This window comes from Microcaecilia unicolor, chromosome 11, assembly GCF_901765095.1.
Source record: "Microcaecilia unicolor chromosome 11, aMicUni1.1, whole genome shotgun sequence".
Lineage (NCBI taxonomy): Eukaryota > Metazoa > Chordata > Amphibia > Gymnophiona > Siphonopidae > Microcaecilia > Microcaecilia unicolor.
Genome location: NC_044041.1, coordinates 184256313 through 184271856, shown reverse-complemented (window position 1 = coordinate 184271856; position 15544 = coordinate 184256313). Strand labels below are relative to the sequence as shown.

Sequence of the window (15544 nt, the reverse complement as noted above, 5' to 3'; positions counted from 1 at the left end):
TGAACACAACTAGCATGCAAATGCTTGCTAAACAGGGCTAAACATATTCATCCCCAATGATCAGCGGCCAGCGCGCCAAAGATTGGGTCGCTGGCTGCGGCAAACCCTACGACAGCTCCGAGCTGGCGTTAGGGTTTGCAGATCATTGGGGAGGAATGGTGAGCCCTGCCCAGCATGCATTTGCATGCTGGCAGGCCCCCATTCCCCCCAACAAAAGTTGCAAGTGAGGTCAGAAAGGTCCTTGAATATTATCTTAGCTAGGGTAGGAGTGGATAAACATGTCCTGCTATAGTGTGTGCAGCCGGTGTCACTCCTGTGTGTGTGTGTGTGTGTGTGTGTGTGTTTGTTAGGGCCCTTTTAATAAGCTGCAGCAAAAGGGGGCTGGTGCTGGCGTCAGCACGTGATTTACATGCGCGCCGAGGCCCCCTTTTACCGCAGCTGGTAAAAGGGAAGTCTCGCCTCCCTGCAGGAAATGGCCATGCGGTAAGTAAAGCACTTGCCGCGTGGCCATTTCGAGGGGGAGCCCTTACTGCCAGCCATTGAGGTGGCTATAAGGGCTCCCGCTTTAACCCGGCGGTAACCAGGCAGCACACGAGATGGGAATCTCTGCTGGGCTACCGCGGTACTTCCTGTATAGCGAGTGGTAAGCCCGCACTGGGCTTACTGCTGCTTAGTAAAAGGATTGTAACCAATAAATCAAATCCCACAGTCTGATGGGGGGGACTATAGAGACCTGAGAAGAGTGAAGCCTTGTATTGATATCACTTTTAAAGCTAAGTTCACGTTTTGATTTATTTAATGCATGATTAGTATTTATCACACGGGCAATAGCACTTTATAAAAAAAACTAAGAGTAGCCCGTTGAAAGAAGTGCTACACCACTTGGCATAAACCAGTATTGCCTGAAAAAGTGGATATTTTTCTGAGGGCACTCTTAAAATAATAAAGAATATATAGTTAATACTGAATTTCAGAAGATAGTTGGAGAAGAGACGGCTGAGGGGAGACATGATAGAGGTATATAAAATAATGAGTGGAGTGGAACAGGTGGATGTGAAGCGTCTGTTCACGCTTTCCAAAAATACTAGGACTAGGGGGCATGCGATGAAACTACAGTGTAGTAAATTTAAAACAAATCGGAGAAAATTTTTCTTCACCCAACGTGTAATTAAACTCTGGAATTCGTTGCCGGAGAAAGTGGTGAAGGCGGTTAGCTTAGCAGAGTTTAAAAAGGGGTTGGACGGTTTCCTAAAGGACAAGTCCATAAACCGCTACTAAACGGACTTGGGAAAAATCCACAATTCCAGGAATAACATGTATAGAATGTTTGTACGTTTGGGAAGCTTGCCAGGTGCCCTTGGCCTGGATTGGCCGCTGTCGTGGACAGGATGCTGGCTCGATGGACCCTTGGTCTTTTCCCAGTGTGGCATTACTTATGTACTTATGTCCTCTACTTGGCTCACTTTTATTACATAGAGCAGTGATTTAACCTATTGTGATGTCATAGTGGCTCATTCCACCAATAAGAGCCAACCTCATTAGTGATGTCACAATGGCTTGATTGTATAGAATGTTTGTACGTTTGGGAAGCTTGCCAGGTGCCCTTGGCCTGGATTGGCCGCTGTCGTGGACAGGATGCTGGGCTCGATGGACCCTTGGTCTTTTCCCAGTATGGCATTACTTATGTACTTATGTACTTTGTAATCTGTGCCTATGTTACAGCTGATTGTCCTGGTTCTAGTATATGAGCTTAGTAAAAGGAGCCTTTAGTTACTTCTTCCATTAAAGGCCTGGTTGAAGGGCTGTTTTGTTAAAGCTGTTTGCGTAAGCACAGGCTAAAGAAATAATACAGAAGGCCATGCATGCCTTCTTGCCCTTTGACCATGAAGAAAACACTGTAGTGTGTGAAATGTTATTGGAGGAGCTTTGTGCTATGCCTTACGAAGAATCTAAGTAAGCCAGGATTTCATCCATCTGCCCAATCTGATCGGATATTTTCTGAAGCTTTTGATGTACAGATGCTTCTAGCAGGGCTGAAACCTCAGCTGCTATCTCTGTCGCCCAGGCAGAACTCACCGACTCGCCAGTCGTGCTAGCCTCCGCCATCTTGCCCTCACCCACGCGGCTCCGGGCTCCCTCTTTCCGAGTTGTTTCTGCGGCCATTCCGACCGTATTACAGATTGGCGTTTCAGCTTCCTACAGCGTTGGAGTTCCGGTCTCTTCCCTTACTTTTTGTGGGGTTTTCAGTGGTTTTAGACGGCGCTAGGGGAAGTTGTTATCCGAGGGGACTCAGAGCTCCAACGAGCGGCGTCCTCCCCGTCGCCTAGCATCACGTGACCATCCTTTTTTTTTTTTTTTGAAACGAGCTAAGCAAAAGGCTGAGCCAATTACACTTTGTAAAGCATCGAGCTGCTAAAAGTAAGTTTTCAAGTTTGAAAGCTCCCCTCAAGCAGACTAGGGGAAAGAATCTTGCACTACTCTCCTCAGACAAAGTTTCTCAGTTGAATGACACAACGGAGGAAGGGGGATGGATCCCAAGTATTTCATGTCTGTGCCCTGAAGAGCACAGGTACAAATCAAAGTAAGGTATACACAAAAAGTAGCACATACAGTGGGGGAAATAAGTATTTGATCCCTCGCTGATTTTGTAAGTTTGCCCACTGACAAAGACATGAGCAGCCCATAATTGAAGGGTAAGTTATTGGTAACAGTGAGAGATAGCACATCACAAATTAAATCCGGAAAATCACATTGTGGAAAGTATATGAATTTATTTGCATTCTGCAGAGGGAAATAAGTATTTAATCCCTCTGGCAAACAAGACCTAATACTTGGTGGCAAAACCCTTGTTGGCAAGCACAGCGGTCAGACGTCTTCTGTAGTTGATGATGAGGTTTGCACACATGTCAGGAGGAATTTTGGTCTACTCCTCTTTGCAGATCATCTCTAAATCATTAAGAGTTCTGGGCTGTCGCTTGGCAACTCGCAGCTTCAGCTCCCTCCATAAGTTTTCAATGGGATTAAGGTCTGGTGACTGGCTAGGCCACTCCATGACCCTAATGTGCTTCTTCCTGAGCCACTCCTTTGTTGCCTTGGCTGTATGTTTTGGGTCATTGTCGTGCTGGAAGACCCAGCCACGACCCATTTTTAAGGCCCTGGCGGAGGGAAGGAGGTTGTCACTCAGAATTGTACGGTACATGGCCCCATCCATTCTCCCATTGATGCGGTGAAGTAGTCCTGTGCCCTTAGCAGAGAAACACCCCCAAAACATAACATTTCCACCTCCATGCTTGACAGTGGGGACGGTGTTCTTTGGGTCATAGGCAGCATTTCTCTTCCTCCAAACACGGCGAGTTGAGTTCATGCCAAAGAGCTCAATTTTTGTCTCATCTGACCACAGCACCTTCTCCCAATCACTCTCGGCATCATCCAGGTGTTCACTGGCAAACTTCAGACGGGCCGTCACATGTGCCTTCCGGAGCAGGGGGACCTTGCGGGCACTGCAGGATTGCAATCCGTTATGTCGTAATGTGTTACCAATGGTTTTCGTGGTGACAGTGGTCCCAGCTGCCTTGAGATCATTGACAAGTTCCCCCCTTGTAGTTGTAGGCTGATTTCTAACCTTCCTCATGATCAAGGATACCCCACGAGGTGAGATTTTGCGTGGAGCCCCAGATCTTTGTCGATTGACAGTCATTTTGTACTTCTTCCATTTTCTTACTATGGCACCAACAGTTGTCTCCTTCTCGCCCAGCGTCTTACTGATGGTTTTGTAGCCCATTCCAGCCTTGTGCAGGTGTATGATCTTGTCCCTGACATCCTTAGACAGCTCCTTGCTCTTGGCCATTTTGTAGAGGTTAGAGTCTGACTGATTCACTGAGTCTGTGGACAGGTGTCTTTCATACAGGTGACCATTGCCGACAGCTGTCTGTCATGCAGGTAACGAGTTGATTTGGAGCATCTACCTGGTCTGTAGGGGCCAGATCTCTTACTGGTTGGTGGGGGATCAAATACTTATTTCCCTCTGCAGAATGCAAATAAATTCATATACTTTCCACAATGTGATTTTCCGGATTTAATTTGTGATGTGCTATCTCTCACTGTTACCAATAACCTACCCTTCAATTATGGGCTGCTCATGTCTTTGTCAGTGGGCAAACTTACAAAATCAGCAAGGGATCAAATACTTATTTCCCCCACTGTATGAGTTATCTTGTTGGGCAGACTGGATGGACCGTGCAGGTCTTTTTCTACCGTCATCTACTATGTTACTATCCACCTTATAATCGAAAGAGAAAAACGCCTAGATTTCGACCCAAATCGGAAGATAGACGTTTATCTCACAAAAACGAATAAATCGGTATAATCGAAAGCCGATTTTGGACGTTTTCAACTGCACTCCGTCGCGGATGCGGACAAAGTTGATGGGGGCGTGTCAGAGGTGTGGCGAAGGTGGAACTGGGGCGTGATTATCGGCCGAGGAGAGATGTACGCGTTAGGGCGATAATCGAAAAAATTAAGGCGTTTTTAGCGAACATTTAGGACACTTTTGTTGGACCCTTTTTTCACACAAACAGGTCCCAAAAAAGTGCTCTAAATGACCAGATGACCATCGGAGGGAATCGGGGATGACATCCCCTGACTCCCCCAGTGGTCACTAACCCCCTCCCATCACAAAAAAATGATGTTTCACAACTTTTTATTTTCACCATCAAATGTCATACCCACCTCCCTGGCAGCAGTATGCAGGTCCCTGGAGCAGTTGTTAGGGGGTGCAGTGGACTTCAGGCAGGTGGACCCAGGCCCATCCCCCCTACCTGTTACAATTGTGCTGCTTAATGCTTATTAGTCGTCCAACCCCCCCAAACCCACTGTACCCACATGTAGGTGCCCCCCTTCACCCCTTAGGGCTATAATAATGGTATAGACTTGTGGGCAGTGGGTTTTGAGGGGGATTTAGGGGGCTCAACACACAAGGGAAGGGTGCTATGCACCTGGGAGCTCTTTTACCTTTTTTTTGTTTTTTGTAAAAGTGCCCCCTAGGGTGCCCGGTTGGTGTCCTGGCATGTGAGGGGGACCAGTGCACTACGACTCCTGGCCCCTCCCACGAACAAATGCCTTGGATTTATTCGTTTTTGAGCTGGGCGCTTTCATTTTCCATTATCGCTGAAAAACAAAAACGCCCAGCTCACAAATTGTCGAATAAAACATGGACGTCTATTTTTTGCGAAAATACGGTTCAGTCCGCCCCTTCACGGACCCGTTCTTGGAGATAAACGCCCATGGAGATAGACGTTTTCGTTCGATTATGCCCCTCCACGTTACTATGCTGATACAGCGATACTGCTATTTGGCATTTTTTGCACTCGACTCTTTCAGCTTTATTTACCTATCAACAGCTTTTTTTTTAAGATTCCTGAGGCAGGCGGTGTTCACCGAAGCACGGTGCCGTGTCGAGTCTTATCTACTATTAAAGAATATTTTGCCATCTCTCGTCTCCTTGTATTTGTTTGGAAGTGTCCTGTTGATCACGCTACTCCCTTGCCTCTGCTGTACTGTATGCAGCCCTGAGACTGAACAGAGCCCAAGGTGGGGGGGCACTGTTTAGCCGCCCCTCCCCCCTCAAGGCGCCGCTGCCACATTGGACCCCCCCCCCCGCTGGCCTGCCGATGATCCCCTTGAACCCCCCTCCCGCCACCAACCCTCCCCCGCCGTCGCCGCATTAGCACCGGAGTAGCGCCTCCATTCAATGAACTTCCTGGTGTGATCAGCTGTTTCTGACGCCTTACGTCCTGCACGGGGCTACACGCACGGTGCAGGACGTAAGGCGTCGAAACAGCTGATCGCACCAGGAACTTCGTTGAACGAAGGCGCTACTCCAGCGCTGAAGAAGACTCTCTTCGGCTGGCGGGGTTCAGGGACCCCTGCCAGCAAACAAGGTATCTGACGCGGCGGCGGGGCGGGCGGCGATGGCGGGGGAGGGTTGGTGGCGGGAGGGGGTTCAAGGGGATCGTCGGCAGGGGGGCCAAGGCCAAATCTACGGGGGCCCAGGCCCCCCCAGGCCCTACGTAGCTACGCCACTGGAAACAAGTGAAGTATAAAGAACTGAAGAGTGCATTCATGTATGATATAGATGAGGAGTGGCCATAACAAAAAAGTGGAAATCTTTTATTTCTTAAACATGCAAGGACTACACATGTAACTATATTAGGACCAGTGGCATAATCATGGGGAGGCCTTGGGGGCCTGGGCCCCCCCTCCCCACTTCAGGCTCAGGTGCCCGCCAACACTGTGGCACTCATGGCTGGCATCAGAGACTGCTTCCCCACTTCTTAGACAGCACCTGCAGGGCTTCGTCGGCATAACTTTGGCTGGTGAGGCTTGAGTGTCCCCAGCAGCAAAGGTATAATGGGAGGAGGTGCAGCAACAGCAGCAGCAGGGAGAGGAAGACTGAGAGGAAATGCTTGCCCCTCCCCCCAGTCCACCCTCGACCCCCCCCCCCCCCAAACAAATCAACTTCTTGTTACATCTCTGAAAGAAAGAGAACCCGGGAATAAGAGCAAAAGACACACTATAGGCAAAAAAAAAACCAACAAGCAACCCATTGAGTGGAGGAGTGGTCAGAGCACCGATCTTGCAATCCAGAGGTGGCCAGTTCAAATCCCACTGCTGCTCCTTGTGACCTTGGGCAAGTCACTTAACCCTCCATTGTCTCAGGTACAAACTCAGATTGCGAGCCCTCCTGGGACAGAGAAATATCCAGAGTACCTGAATGTAACTCACCTTGAGCTACTACTGAAAAAGGTGTGAGCAAAATCCCAAATAAATAAAATTTGAAGCATAAGTGCTACCTTTTCAAAATGATATGGGGTGCTAAACAACCTACAAATTAACCCTTCCCTAGATACAATGAGGGAGCTTGTTCAATATTGGGGATACTCAACACCCATTGTACCAACAGAGCTGACACCTCTGAATATAAATTAGAAATGCAGGTTTTATATCTTTTGCTCTACAATGTTTTGGCTTCTGGTGACCCTCGTGAAGGGGTGCATGTGTATATCCCGCCTAATGCCCACATACAGGGTGCTTACCTGCAGCTTCTACAGTAACTCATCATAACCAGTCATCTGGGGATAATCTGCATAGCATGAACACATGTCAGGGATAATGCAACCTGACAATCTGTGAGTTAATCATACACAGTATGTGCCCCAGGCAAGGCATCTCTGCCTCCCTTCCCAAAATCTCTCGTGCTAGTTGGGCTCACTGTCTTGTTCCCCCACCCACTAATCTCTCTCTCTCTCTCTCTCTCTCTCTCTCTTTCACTCTGTGACCCTTGTGTGTGCAGCAAAGGAAACAGATCAGTAAATATTTTCCTGCACAAGCAAACTCCTCCACTGCAATGACTGAGCTAAAATAACAAGAGCTGGCGTAGGTCAGGGAAGGGGGGGGAGGGGAGCTCTGCCAGTCTCTCCAACCCCTCCCCCCCCCCAGCAAACTTCTGCTATTGTGTAGCAATGGACAAATCCCTCCTAGTTCTGATCTGTAACAATAACACGTGGGCAGGGTTTGCGCACAAAGCACGGCCCCCCCTTTGACTGCTGAGCGCTGCTGTTAGCCAATCGCAGGCGAGTGGGTGGGGCCCGGAATCCTCCTTGTTCCTGGCAAGCTGCATATATACCCAGGCTGGGATTTGCCCCTTTTTTCCTACTACTCTGCTGCTTTAGGTAGGAGAGGTTGTTAGTATTGTGGGGTTTGGCGGTGGAGCCGACAACCACCGTAACCTCGGCACCTTTGCTGTGTGTGCCTTTGGCTTGCAAGATCCTGCCCAGGTCTGGCTGTGCTGGGGCTGCAGCCCTCCTGATTTCTAGTCTGGGTATGTAATCTTTGGGGATTTGGGGGGGGAGGGGAGTTGTTGTTGTTGTCCTAGAGGTATTAGACTAGTAGACAAAAGAAATCTGAAAAGCCCAAGGGAGCAGATCTGCAGTTTGTGGTCAAGTTGGGGGAAAGTGGGTTCTGCTTCGCACAGGGGCGCGGATGCAGGGAGCCTGGGGGGGGGGGGGGGTGTTTTAAGGCTGACCTGGTTAATGCTTAACCCCTGTTCCGCTCTTGCCGTGAAACCCAGTAAGGCGCATCATCCAAGGCGCCCTTCCGTGGCCCCTTCTGCCTGCTGACTATATATGAGCAGCCGCTTTGTTCTGACTGGGCTCGGGGACTCGCCTGGAGAACAAGGGGTTAAAGTTTTTTTTTTGTTCAAACTGCTGAGCTTTGTTTTCAAGGAATGTCTCCTGGGAGCCTCCTGCTGCAGATCTCCGGCAAAGGGGGAGACAGGGAAAAGATGCTGATCCCCCCCCCCCCCCCCACTACCCTCAGGGTATTCTGCCCATCTAATATTCTAAGATTAATATGCGCGTTGTACTCTGTGTTTCTTTGATGTACATTTGGAGGGCACTAGATCTAGTTTTTGTAAAGAAATACTTCTGTGCAAATCCATTGGGCCACGCTTTCAATGTCACGGAGCAGCTGTAGGTTAAACTGTTAAAAGCGATCGTGATTCGTGAATATGAAAATCAGATATTTTAAACTTTTCTTTCACTTTCTGGCCTGGCAAAGCGATCTGTTGCCCAGCGAGTGCTTGACATTAAAGTGTCGTCTCTCTTTTTAGTCTAAACAGACAAGCTGAAGAGAGGTGAAGATGTAAATATTGTGTTGTCTGCCCTTAAAATACGGTGTAAATAGCTGTAATAGAATTATCCACACAAGAAGGATGGGGTTCACAGGTTGCAGAAAGCTGCTCAGCCACCCGTGCGCCTCATGGAAGGACAGAAAGGGAAAAAAAAACAATTAAGAAATTGCCCCAAACTTTGCAGAGGCTAATTGAATCTTAAAACAGGTCATGTCCTTGAGCTGCGCTCATACAGCTTGGCTTCAAGTCATCGAAGGCTATATATTGGATTTCTGTCCCCTATACCCCCCTCCCCATGCTCTTCCTGGGTATATGGGGGGCTATTTTAAACCTAGATCGCGGTATGGCCTTATTTTTTTGCGCGCTTTCGCCCCGGATGTGCTGTGACTTGTAAAATCTTCGTTTGTTTACCAGAGCTTTTGGGATTAAGCTGCGCTTTCAGTTTCGCGTGTATTTATGAAGCTGAACTGCCTGTGTGACTTCCTGTTCGCCCAGGCCTTTTAACTGGGGTCGGAGGTGGGGGGGTGCAAAGACGGCTGGTTTGCGAGGGTATTGGATGTAACTAGGCGAACCTTCAGGCTTAGCGCTCCCTCCCACCTTAAATTAACACCCAGGCCCCAAATCTGCCCCCCCCCCCCCCCACATACACACACACTAAACCATATTTAAACTCTTTTCTGTGTTTGTGGCCTGCCTACACAAACGAAAGAAATTTCCAAACGTTACTTACACAGTAAAATGAGCTAGTTCAAAACTATCGACTCTTGCTTGCAGGTAAAAATGCACATTGATGGTTCTCTCTGACCTTAGTTGTCGATCTGCCTTGCTTTGACTGCAGCTGCTCTTTGCTGCCCCTAGGCAGTTGCCTAGCCTCACCTACTGGTTGGGCCAGCCTTGGGCACAAATCGGCAAGATCTGGGGTTTCATCTCTCCCCCCCCCCCCCCCAAACTCCCTTCATCACAATATCATGAGGTGGGGTGAAGATTCCTCATAGAGAGGAGAAGCAGGAGTTGAAGATACAGGGTTGGTGGTGGAGGGGGGGGGCGGGGTTGGTTTGATAGTGAGCAGTAACTGTAGCTGGTTCTTTGCTTTCCTAAGGAAGGGGAGTGTTAGTTCAGGCCTTGCTTTGGTTTCTCATTTCTCCTTTTTAATTTCTTTTGCCCTCAGTGGAGCAGCAGCAACCATGGCGGACCATCTGATGCTTTCCATGGGCCATGGAGTGAATGGACTACAGAATTATCGCATGGGTCTGAATGGGCTTCAGGGACCTCCTCAACATGCGTCCCATGCAGGGCGCCCCCTGCCGGGTAGTCCGATGGTACAGTATGGGGCTGCTGGCATGGAAGGCAGCATGAGGTTCAGGCCAGGCATGATTGGACAGATGACCCACCCACAGGCACCCATGATGTATAACAATCCTGGACTCCAACAACAGCAGCAACATCCGCAGCCACCACCGCAGTACATGGGGCCTGTGGGCGCCCAGCAGCTTGCGGCCAGTATGCACTTGCAAAAACTGAACACGCAATACCAGGGCCACCCGCTCCTGGGCATGAGCAATGGGCCACTGGGGGCTGGGGCTCAGCAGTACAGAGTGGGGCCCAATCCCCAACAGCCAGGCATGCAGCACCTGTCTGGCCCTGCCCTGCCGCTCAACGTCATGGACACGGACTTAGTGGACGAGGACGTGCTAACAGCTCTGGTCTTGGAGCTGGGACTAGACCGGATTCAGGAGCTGCCAGAGCTCTTTCTGGGACAGAATGAGTTTGACTTCATCTCAGATTTTGTTAGCAAACAGCAACCCAGCACAGTGAGCTGCTGAAGCATTCTCTCAAATGCCCCTCCCCCTCCCCGGGGCAGGGATGCACAACCTGTATTCCCAAAGGTGGAGTGTGCACTGCATCCTGTGGAGCAAGAAATCGCAGCCCTTCCCAGAATGCGAGAGGGGTGATGGCAGCTGCAGTCCTAGACCCTTCCAGCTGGGGGCAGTGCTCCCACTTGTCCAGGAGGGCAAAAACAGTAAAGGTTGCTTTTGGACTTAACCACACACATCTTATATTTTTCTGCCTTGATCTGGGATTAGCCCGGAAAGATCATCTCCCTCAGGATGTTAATGTATTATTGTCGGAGCTGGACAGAATCACAAGACTGTCTACATATAGAGATGGAGGATGGGGTGGGGGCAGAGGCAATACCATTGTACAAAAATCTGAGGGTGCCCAAAGATGACACTTAATCCTGTGAGCTTTATGGGGATAGTCAGGTTGGCATGAAATCCTGTAAGTCTGATTGTTTAGTTGGGGGGGGGGGGGGGGGGGAATGCAGAGCAGTTCTGGTCTTTGTCCCCCAGGCTTTATATAGTTTGTAACCACATTCTTCAGAATGTGTAACAATCTTTGGAAATTTTGCACTGCCTTGGCATATGAGGTGGAAGGAAGGACTTTGACTTTAAACCTTTCAGAATCTTTCTAAATTTTGTTATGGAATAATCAGGTTGAAAGCTATTTTTAAACCTTCAGCTGAAGTGTTAACCCCCACCCCCCCTTCAGACTAAAGCCTTTGTCATCTCTGGAAAAAAAAATTGTACCAGCCTTGGCATAATTTTTGTTTGGGAGGGTGGGGGAAGAATAGAAATTGCATTTTTAAGTTGTGCCTATGAGCCAGTTGGAAGAGTTAGGCGGGTACTTGCTGCTTTTGAGATTGAATGTTGCATAGCTTAGAACAGCCTGGCTTTGTGGGTTTTGTGGTACCGTCCCAACCCCTTCCCCTTCCAAACACCCCCCCCCCCCCCCCCCCCCCCCCATTGTGTGTAGGACACTGTCCATTGTCAGCCCTCTTCACTGGTGCGATAAGATGATTTGACTTCTAGTTACTTTCTTCACAAAAGGTTTATGTGCAGAGATATCTGGCGAGTCAGTTTAGCAGAAAAATGTCTGCTGATCTGCTCCTGCCCTCTGCTGGTCCTGATAGCACATGGCAGCTCCTCATTGTTGATCGATGACGGACTGTACAAATGATTTTTTTTTTTCCAAATAAAAGATGAAATGTCTGTTTTAAGCAGTTCTCTACGTATATTTAAATTGGTGTGGTTTTTTTTTACTTCCCTTTTAAGCAACTATTCCTGTTTTTGTTACAAAATACTCTACATGCTTTTCTCTTTATAGTAATGCAAAAAAAAAAGCCCCAGCTCTGGCATCTAAAAGCAGTTTGTGCCTGTGGCTAAAATGCTTGCTTTCCTGAATGGGCTTTTATTTGTGTGTTGGGGGAGGGGGGGGTTGGCTCCCCCAATCACAAATGCAGTCCTCTCTGAATAGTAAGCCTGTGTGCAGAGTGGCACAAAGGGGTCTGTGCTTAACGTTTTCAGCAGATGTTGCAAACCTAGTCTCCAGTCATTTCAGTAACAAAGCCAGAAAGAAATGGGGGTGGAGTTGTCTCTCTGCATTCAGAACCGCTTTTTAGCAGAGCTGTAACTTGGGTATTTTAGTGCTTGCATCCCCTGCTCCCATTCTTATCCCACACCCAAAAAATCCTGGATGGAGGGTGAGGTGCCCTCCCTCTGCCTGCATTTGCAAGTCCATCTTCCATCTCCCAAGGGCCTTCGGGCTGCTGCACCGCAGTAGCTCAATTACTTTAGGGGGTATATGTGAGGCAGCATTTCCCTGCTCTCTGCTGGAGGTATTTCTAGCCAGTCTGTTTTCAAGATTACCACAGTGACTTCTAGACACTGGCTTTGGTATAATGTGTCTCTCCTGTCTCCCTGTAGTGTATTTGGAGGATCACTTTCAAAGCACATAGACTTACAAAGTTACGTGGGCTGCTATAACTTTGTAGGTATACTTTGTTTTGGATTTATCACAATTAAGGTGCTTATTTTCAATCTGCCAAAATTATTCTTTTTTTTTTTTTTTTTTTTTTTTTTTGTGGGGGTGGGGGTGAGATCTGCGTTAAGGAGAGCTTGAGTAGGGACAGGGCCTAGTAAAAACTTCTTTCCACACCATTCTCTGGATGTTGCGACCAGAACAATGCACCTTTTTTTTCATCCTGTCAAGGACTGGGGTTTCACCTCTGCTATCCTACGCCCTATCCTTATTGCTTAGGATAAGCTGTAGACACAGGGCTAGGTTTACTGCTAACAGTTAACACTTTTTTTTTTGTTAGTTCCTTGTGAGATGTTTTGGCAAGTGCAAGACAGTGAGAATATGTCAGGCTGTAATGTTTCGTTTCCTTTAGTGCAAACTAAAATACACCCCACAACAATAACAGTCTTTCCGCCTGCATGCACTAGAAGCTATGCAGCCAACAGCAGTATAGCAACTGGTTCAGACCTTGCAACTTTGAAATTGTGTTCTGGTCGCAGAAAGTCAGTCAACGCAAGAGAACTTTCCATGACCACAAGCTGATACTCTAAAAACAAGTACCTCTTGTGTCTCTGCATTCCAAGGAATCTTAATGATATAGTGAAGTGGCAGATAAAGACCTGATCCAGTCTGTCCAACAGTCACACTCATTATCGATTCATGATTAAATCAACAATGAATGTGATGATATGAGTCTTTTCTTTGGTGTTTCTGGGACATAGACTGTAGAAGTCTGCCCGGTTCTATCCTTATGTTCCACCCACTCCAGCCTATCTGAATCTGTCTTGTCATTGGCGGGACCCAGACCATAAGTCTGCCCAGCAACTGTCATCAGTTCTAGCTACTGAAGTTGCCATTGAAGCCCTAAACCCGGATTGCTGCATACAGACACCCTACAAAGTCTGTGTGGGCGTGGCCTTAGTTCTTCCTAGCTGGAATAGCTGTCACTCGCACATCCACCCCCTGCAGCCATTTCAGGTTGTTTTATTTTTGTTTTCTACCATCTATTTTCTAAATAGAATTCTTCTGTATTCATCCCATGCCTTTCTGAATTCCATCACTGTTTTTGTCTCTAACCACCTCCCACCACCCTCTCGCTGAAAAAGAATTTCCTGACATTCTTCCTAGGTCTACCACCCCCACAACCTTAGCTCATGTCCTCTAGTTTTATCATTTCCCCCTCTCTGAGATTTGTTTCTATATTAATATCTTGCAAGTCTTTAAATGTCTGTATCATGTCTCCCCTGTCCCTTCTTTCCTCTAGGTCTTCCAGTCTCTTATATGTCTTCTGGTGCAAGCCATAAGATGCATGAGATCTGGTGGAAATAGGTTGCACGCTGAGCTATTGTCAGAAATCACCAGACCTGCTTAAGTAACAAAAGAAAATGGCTGCAAATGATCTCCCTTCTTAAACCTGGTCTAGTAATCTTTTTTTTTTTTTTAATGTGTTTATTCTCACAACTTGGAACAGTGGACAAAAAATGTGCAATTGCAAACAGTAGCAAGTAACTGAAAAATAGATCAATTAGAAAACTAACTACACATTTGCATACTTCCTAGAAAGTACCTGGGTCTCATCAATATAATTGTCCACAATTGGAAGATCCAAGATCAGAAAAATGGTCTTGTACTCTTTAAGGGGGTTTTTTACGTAGGCGCACTGGTGTTTTTAGTGCACGTTAAAAATAGGCATGCGCTAAACACACCAATGAATTCCTATGGGCGTCTTTAGCATTTAACGCATGCCTATTTTTAAATCATACTAAAAATGCCAGCTTGCCTACATAAGACCCCCTAAGACTATCCAGTAAGCAAAGGGGGGGGGGGGGAAACCAGTAACAGTAAAACTGCTGCATATAACTAAGTCATTCTCTTCTTGTTATTGGCTGTAACGTGCTGATACCAGAAAGAAACAAATATTTTATTTATTTATTGTTACATTTGTACCCCACACTTTCCCCACTCATGGCAGGCTCAATGTACATGGGGCAATGGAGGGTTAAGTGACTTGCCCAGAGTCACAAGGAGCTGCCTGTGCCTGAAGTGGGAATCGAACTCAGTTCCCCAGGACCAAAGTCCACCACCCTAACCACTAGGCCACTCCTCCACTGTTGCTACTATTTAAGATTCTACATGGAATGTTGCTATTCCACTAGCAACATTCCATGTAGAAGTCGGCCCTTGCAGATCACCAATGTGGCCGCACAGGCTTCTGCTGGACGTCAGACTCACAGAAACAGAAGCCTGCGCAGCCTTCTACATGGAATGTTGCTAGTGGAATAGCAACATTCCATGTAGAATCTCCAATAGTAGCAACATTCCATTTAGAAGCCTGCCCTTGCAGATCAGCAATGTGGCCGCACAGGCTTCTGCTTCTGTGAGTCTGATGTCCTGCACGTACGTCAGACTCACAGAAACAGAAGCCTGCGCAGCCTTCTACATGGAATGTTGCTAGTGGAATAGTAGCAACATTCCATGTAGAATCTCCAATAGTATCTATTTTATTTTTGTTACATTTGTACCCTGCGCTTTCCCACTCATGGCAGGCTCAATGCGGCTTACATGGGGCAATGGAGGGTTAAGTGACTTGCCCAGAGTCACAAGGAGCTGCCTGTGCCTGAAGGGGGAATCAAACTCAGTTCCCCAGGACCAAAATCCACCACCCTAACCACTAGGCCACTCCTCCAAGTACAATCACTGCAAACACTATAACTGCCTCATACCAAAAATACTGGGTCATGCCTCTGACAGTATTGGAGAAAATGAAGTTCTAATCAGATCCTTTCCTATTCCAACTGAAAAAGCACAGTGGAAGCAAATCATATGCAAAGATGAACAAGGACGAGAACAGCGTCTCTCCTGGGTACCAAGAGGCTGCTCTGTCTGAGAGAAGAGAGCCTTAACTAGTCAAAGGCTGTTGAAGACCCAGAACCTGTGCCATAGAGGTTCAGATGTCTCGACGAAAAGAAATTTACAAGAGCGCCTTGATCACGTTAT

At 47.6% G+C, this 15544-nt stretch overlaps 1 protein-coding gene and 1 long non-coding RNA gene across 2 annotated transcripts in view; one reads left to right on the top strand and one right to left on the bottom strand.

Annotated features, from left to right (window-relative positions):
- LOC115480523 overlaps positions 1-7158 on the bottom strand; it is a 72934-nt gene extending 65776 nt beyond the window's left edge. The window contains exon 1 of the long non-coding RNA XR_003943839.1: positions 7095-7158. This is a non-coding gene — a long non-coding RNA (uncharacterized LOC115480523). The remainder of the gene's footprint in view (positions 1-7094) is intronic.
- Positions 7159-7700: 542 nt separating this feature from the next.
- Positions 7701-11759, top strand: LOC115480189 (cbp/p300-interacting transactivator 3-like). Its single transcript, XM_030218681.1, has 2 exons — positions 7701-7879; positions 9858-11759. The coding sequence occupies exon 2, from the start codon at positions 9874-9876 to the stop codon at positions 10510-10512; it is 639 nt and encodes a 212-aa protein (XP_030074541.1). The 5' UTR covers positions 7701-7879; positions 9858-9873; the 3' UTR covers positions 10513-11759.
- Positions 11760-15544: the final 3785 nt, after the last annotated feature.

Bases quoted from the DNA above. Each gene is read 5' to 3' on its own strand.
- LOC115480189 (XM_030218681.1), top strand. From the start codon at position 9,874: ATGGCGGACCATCTGATGCTTTCCATGGGCCATGGAGTGAATGGACTA.